This window comes from Lotus japonicus, chromosome 1 (assembly GCF_012489685.1).
Source record: "Lotus japonicus ecotype B-129 chromosome 1, LjGifu_v1.2".
Lineage (NCBI taxonomy): Eukaryota > Viridiplantae > Streptophyta > Magnoliopsida > Fabales > Fabaceae > Lotus > Lotus japonicus.
In genome coordinates this window covers 15,056,112-15,062,548 of record NC_080041.1, presented here as the reverse complement: position 1 = coordinate 15,062,548, position 6,437 = coordinate 15,056,112, and the positions used below count along the sequence as shown (strand labels likewise).

The 6,437-nt window shown below is 34.5% G+C and overlaps 1 protein-coding gene across 2 annotated transcripts; it reads right to left on the bottom strand.

Annotated features, from left to right (window-relative positions):
• Nucleotides 1-3,780: 3,780 nt before the first annotated feature.
• On the bottom strand, nt 3,781-5,523 carry LOC130733798 (universal stress protein PHOS34-like). Of its 2 annotated transcripts, none has more exons than XM_057586062.1 (4): nt 5,208-5,523; nt 4,682-4,791; nt 4,445-4,563; nt 3,781-4,076 (listed from the first exon to the last, which is right to left on the bottom strand). In XM_057586062.1, the coding sequence occupies exons 1-4, from the start codon at nt 5,383-5,385 to the stop codon at nt 4,001-4,003; spliced, it is 483 nt and encodes a 160-aa protein (XP_057442045.1). In that variant the 5' UTR covers nt 5,386-5,523; the 3' UTR covers nt 3,781-4,000. The 2 variants fall into 2 exon arrangements, with proteins under 2 accessions (XP_057442045.1, XP_057442046.1); XM_057586063.1 differs by having other exon boundaries at nt 5,214-5,523.
• Between the last annotated feature and the right edge of the window lie 914 nt (nt 5,524-6,437).

Below are 6,437 nucleotides of genomic sequence, written 5' to 3'. Positions count from 1 at the left end.
GTAGACAAAATTGGTCAATTGTTTTCAAATGTTAGTAGTTGGTGCAATAATTATCTTTTTTTTATGGCAAACATTCATAAATTGTGTTAATAGATAATAGATATGAAGATATTCAATTTGAGGCAGTTATAGCCTACGAGTAGGTGATGAAAATTAAGAAGGTGTTTGAATTCACGGCCAACACCCCAAAATTGCGTTCAAGTGGATAAAATTCCTAAAATATGGACAAAATTCCCCATATGCACTTCACCTTACACAATATCTTAGTTTTCTTTTACAAAACAGAGACGCTTGAAAGCAATTTCTTTTAGAAAAATAATTCATACACATTTTAAATTAATACACTTTCACCAAATATTGTAGAAGTTCGATATATATGTGATTGAGTATTTAAAAAAATATATCTGCATGTGATTGAAACACAATCACCTCATATAATTTGAGCTCTTGCATTGTATGCATTTCCATCATATTATACATAAAGTTTGATAGGTTTAGCAATACCTAAAATCTATGTTGCCAACCACGGGATACCATTCAATTCATTACTTAATGTTAAAGCATTACATATATATGTAATAGTCCAGAGTAAGAAAATCCAATATATACTATCTAATATACACAATCATCTTAGTGATCATTGGAATACTTAAATGAAAATCCAGTAAAATGCAGTATTTATATAGCAATAGAAAATTAAAACACAAACAAAGGAGGGAAATAATTACCTGAAGAATAGCACCTTTATCCCTCCGGAAGGGGCGGAGCCAGATATTGGACGACGGTGAGGCCGAAATCTAATAAAGTATTACTTGTAAGCGGTAAAAGAATTAATTGTTTCATATTCATACGTGCAACAAATTTAATATATATATATATATATATATATATATATATATAGCTAACAATTTTTTATCTCTTAAAAAAACTTTTTTTAAGTAGAAGAAATGTTTAATTAAAGTGAGTATAAAAGATACAATTATCTTATTTTCGATCACTTTCCTTTTATGCCTCTTTTTTTTATCGTATCATCTTTTACGTCTCTCATTTATCTTGTATAAGTAAGTGTGATAGAGGTTTAAATGAATATTTAATCCAATCATAATCCATGTAATAGCAATGACTTCTAACTATTTAGCTATGGGTTTATAGTAAAGTAAGGTAGAAAAGAAAACTCCTTCCAATATTATCATCTAGTAAAATTTTATAATAGTATATCAATTTGTATAAATATGGTACCAAATTAAAATTAGACAAGAGAAAAAATAATGAAAGTTCATACAAACATGTATCCGCAGCAATACATTCCTAACTCAAGGTGCTTGGGTTAACAAAAAAATCATAAGTTGGGTGGTGGTATGGCCCATGTAGGCACCCCCTCCCTTAGCCTTCGCAACCTATAAGATGATGAGCATAATGAAAATTAAATAGTATTCCCAAAACCAGACCTACAAGCAGGGGAAAAGATATTGGGCAACTCGTCGTAAATATGAAACAATAGAGAAAGAAACAAAAGGGAAAACATAGGACTCCATTGAAATAATTAAATAGCCAACAACCAAACCAACTTGTCATCAATATGGAATTCTATGTATTAATTGCTTAGGACTTCATAATAATTTTTCGTGGACTCACTAAATCATGTATATAAAGGGTGCAGTGCAAGAATTGATCTGAGACACATGAAACACCACAGCAAAAGAAATGGGCTGCTTTTGCTCAAAAGAAGAGTCTGATGGCAAAAGCAGAGGAGGATCACAAGCAGGCAAGCATACTAAAACCCCAAAAGTCAGGGGAAATGACGGTGACTTGGTTATGATGACTGCCGCATCATCAACCATAGCACAAGACACAACCACAAGTCATGCTACCTCAGCTCATCATGGTCAATACCATCATCATCATCATGGTGGGGGTGGATGTGGTGGTGGTGGTGGCGGTGGAGGATGTGGAGGTGGAGGTGGAGGTGGTGGTGGTGGCGGCGGCGGTTGTTGAAAATAATACATGCTATAAGTTTGAGAATAATGTCCATCTCAATGTAGTTTTATTCGTATTCAGCAATAGTTGTGAGTGTTTGTTCAGTTTTATTTGTAATGTTGCTTTTAGTTTATGTGTTATTACAATGATTGTAAAAAAATTACTACTATAATGAATGATTATTGCTATGTGTTAGAAATCATAACTCCCTTAAAAAAAAAATCACACACCTCACAACCTTAGGCTTAAGGTAATGGAGGTGTGTTCTTTATTATATATACACTTGTACACTAACTAACCTAATGAATGTGAGACTTCTTTGAGTCTCCACTTAGTATTCTCTAATACTCCCTCTTAAGTGAGACTCCATTTTCCTTCTTCTTTTTGCCTGGGCTTGTAATCATTCGTCCGAGTTTCATGAGAGGCCTTACAGCTTGCTTTGCTTGAGCTTGTATTCTAGCGGAAATATCAGTGGTCGTCGGACTTGTGCTCCTTCATCTGAGTCTCAGAGTTCTTGCGACTTTCTTTATCTGAGCTTGTACTCCAGCGGGGAACATCGGTAGTCATCAGACTTATGCTCATTTGTTTGAGTCTCAGAGGCCTTACGGCTTGTGTTGTCTTAGGCTTGGGCTGAGTGCAATATAAATAGGTGTTAGGCTTTTGTTCTTACCCAAACTATGCTTTCTTTTTATTCTTCAAAATTTATGAGGGAAATTATATGATATATATAAATAACTAGTGAATGATATTTTCATTGTTTATCAAATAAAAAAATATTAAAAAAGGCCGTACCTCAAAGTGGTGCACGGCAGCCTGTTCCGACGCCGGCAGCTGTTTCCGACGGAGTTTCGAAACTGCACGACCGGTGTGTTGCGATTATGAGGGGCACGTCGCAGTCATATCCCAAAAGAACCCTCTCCCTGAATGGGTGATATAGTAGTGATTAGTGAATGTGTATTTAAGGGAGCACACTCTGCAGCTATGAGGTATGGTAAGCTGGAAATGTCTTTTAGTTTTGTTTCTTTTGAAGTGTCTCTTAGCCTACATCATGAAACTAATCATCTTTATGGTCGGACATCATGTTAAACTAATAAATTTCTCCTAACAATATTTTTTTTATATACATGACTCACGAATTGAAATTAAGAAATTTAAGCTATCTACCGACTTGCCAGATTATTTTCGATAAAGTTTCTGGAATTTGTTTCACCCATGTTTGTTGAGAATTTAAGTGCGGAACTGGAGTTTCACATTGGTTAAGTATGAGTGAGGAGAAAAGTTTATAAGATATGTGACTCATAAATCTAATGCCTTAAGATTTTGGGTTAAGATGTGGCGTTAATATCTCTTGGTGTCGTGCTCCAATCATGGTTACGACTTCTTAGCGGCGGGTTCCGTTGACGCGGTGAAGCGAACAGCGGTGCAAGAGTGGATAAACTTCCACGAAAAAGGGTCATGATAATGTGGAGGTGACTCGCACTTGAGAGGGAGATTGTTGAGAATTCAAGTGCGAAGTTGAAGTCTCACATTGGCTAAGTATGAGTGAGGAGAAGAGTTTATAAGAGATGTGACCCATAAATCTAATGCCTTAAGGTTTTGAGTTAAGATGTGATATCAATATCTTTTAGTGTCTTACTCATGAGCTCCCCTATCTCTTCCAACAATATTAACACTTCTTATTACGAATATTCTGATGTAACCAAACCTTTCATCCAAAATGTCATTCAATCTTATTATAAAAAATTTAATTCAATCCAATCACGCAGTTTATTTAATAACAATATGACACATAGCCACCCATCATCATGAGAAGATATATGTAATATAGAGACAAAGTAATGATGATTACAAAACCAAAATACAAAACCAAATTTTCAATTACTCAATGCAAAAGCATTTTAAAGGGTAATGTACTTAAGTTTCTTCACAGCTGTGATTCATTCCCCTGTCCACGTGCTTCTATATCATTCAAACTTCCATATATTCTTCACAAATAATCGGATCAATGTCTGCAATTGGAGGGTTACTTTCCCTTAACCACTGTGACTGGGCAAGAAGCATTTCTCACCACATGATTGCTTACACTGCCCAACAACACCCTGAAACAAAAAAAATAAAAATTACTTGTTCAAATTATCCCTTTGAATAACAGTAAATGGATACATTATGTCAAATTCCACAAATTAATGTAGTTCTAGTCAGAAAGATAAATGGCAACAATTTTTCTTTTTCTTTTTCCCAGCAATAAGGGATAGAAATCTCTTATCCCAATTTGTTTCTCATTTTCCTAACTAACTAATTAAATCCTTCCATATTAGTTAAAAACCATCAATCTAAATATATAACCGACTCATGTATCTAAATCACATATTCTTTTAATTGACATGTCAAAATTTAAATGGTGAAACACTAAATGAGACATGGATTGGGACAAGTATTTTGCTATAAGATAGTGGGTGCTTGGTACCTTTTAATGGCACCTAGTCCCCTGCTTCCAACAACCAAAGAGTCCAGATGAAGATCTTCCACGGCACTGCATAACTTTTCTCTTGGATCTCCCCAGTAAACCTTTGCCACTGCTTTTGCCTGATTCAAAACACCAACAAAAACACACAAATTTACCATGTTTGTGTTTGTTACACCATGTTGTTCATATAGTAGTAACTGCAGAAGAAAATAATACAATTAGAAACATCATAAATACCCCTTTAGTCTTGGAGGCAGAGTCAAGTATATCTATGACTTCAGGATCCCTAGCAATCCCATATTGCTTTGTGAAGTTTATCTCCCTCAGTTCCTCAAGAGGCACCAAAGCTGCAAACCCCATAACCAAACAAAATAGAGGACATGTCATGCATAATTGCATAAACACAACTTTATCACATCCAAAATCAAAACAGACATATATAACATGGTTACTATTAAATACTGTCTTTAAGGCACTGATTAAGGAATCAAAAGATGAAAAATGCAATTCTTAATGTATAAGTAACTTAGAAAACTATAAATTCTAAAAAAGAAAGTTCAATTTTTTTGTTTAATTGGTGCCTTTGGAGACAAGTTAGCATTTGTCATATAATATATCTTAGAATTAGACTTATGCCTAACTTTAACTCAAAATCTAGGAGTGGGTGATGATTGTTTGACTATATATAACGACAATCTTTAGTCAATATGAGACATCTCAATAGTACAACCACAAAAGAAAGGGAAAGAAAGAGGGAACTAACGTGAACCATTTTCCACAAAAAGCTCCTTTCTGGTGTGATCAGCATGAGGAGGCTCAACATTGATGATGATGATTTGATCACCTCTGCTGATGAGATTATCAACGGCCCATCGAAGGGCTAATTTGCTGGTAGGAGAGAAATCCATGGCTATTCCAACTATGCGAGTCTTTGTTGCCATCTTTGACAGGTGGTTTTGGAAACAACTGAAAGCTTGAGTTCCCTTTTATAGTTGGTGTTTGGTTCAGGGGAATTGTTAATTTTTTGGCGGCTAAGTTGCTGGTTTTGGAATGAATAGGATAAGAATGTTCCTGAAAGAGCTAGTTCAAAGAGAGGGAAAGGAATCAGATGAAGTTTACTTTGATTGAAACTTGAATGTCAAGACATGGTGATGCAAAGGTGATTTAGACTTTGGAATATGGCATAGATGTTAAAGGCACAAAGTCAGTGAACATTGCTTTCCAAACAGTTTACCACATAGAAAAATACCAAGTGTATGCCATGTTGTGCCCTGTCTTGTGATCCTGTCTTATCCTGCATATTCATCTGTCTTTCATTGTTTAGCTTCTAATTGTTTTCTTTAATTTATTAGCTGACAAGATAGACATTGCTAGAAAGAAAACTAGGAAATTTTTTCTTCTTGAGATCATTGTCTTTTTATATTTAATAACAGAGCAGATGTAAAAAAATAAAGAGAAGAAAGAACCTTATGCTTAAGTCTACTTTGTTAAAGGTTCTTTTGTTATTATTATTAGAAAGAGGAAAGCTAGAAAAATCTCTTTACACCTTGCCTACCTATTATTAGACTTTTAACTGTTGAAAATCTAATTCAGTTTTGAATGTAACTCAGACCAAATGAAAATTTGGTTTTTTAGCAGTGAAAAATGTCATTATGTATGTTCTGGACGACTAAATAGTTTTTAGGGTCAATATCATCCTATTCGATTCAAGGGATTCATAGTCAAGTGAACATCATATTGGTTGACCAGGACGATTAAAGTAAAATTTATTTTGGTCAATAGTTAGTCAAGTAAAAGCAGATCTAGCTTGATTAAACTTCAAAATGCTGCCCAAGTGTTGCCCTTATCTCGAGAGTTATCCACGATCACTTCACTAAGACGGGTGCCTCAATCACAAATCATACCACACTCTATAAATACATGTTTGATCTTTTAATTACATAAGCATTATTCATTTTATAATGATGTTTTTTTTTTACTTTGAGTTTTCTCT

Excerpts from the sequence above, each read along its gene's own strand:
- LOC130733798 (XM_057586062.1), bottom strand. The coding sequence starts at position 5,385 with ATGGCAACAAAGACTCGCATAGTTGGAATAGCCATGGATTTCTCTCCT. Across the intron at positions 4,564-4,681 it reads CTGCCTCCAAGACTAAAGGG|GCAAAAGCAGTGGCAAAGGT; the intron begins GTATTTATGATG and ends GTTTTGAATCAG. Across the intron at positions 4,077-4,444 it reads GGACTAGGTGCCATTAAAAG|GGTGTTGTTGGGCAGTGTAA; the intron begins GTACCAAGCACC and ends TTTTTGTTTCAG.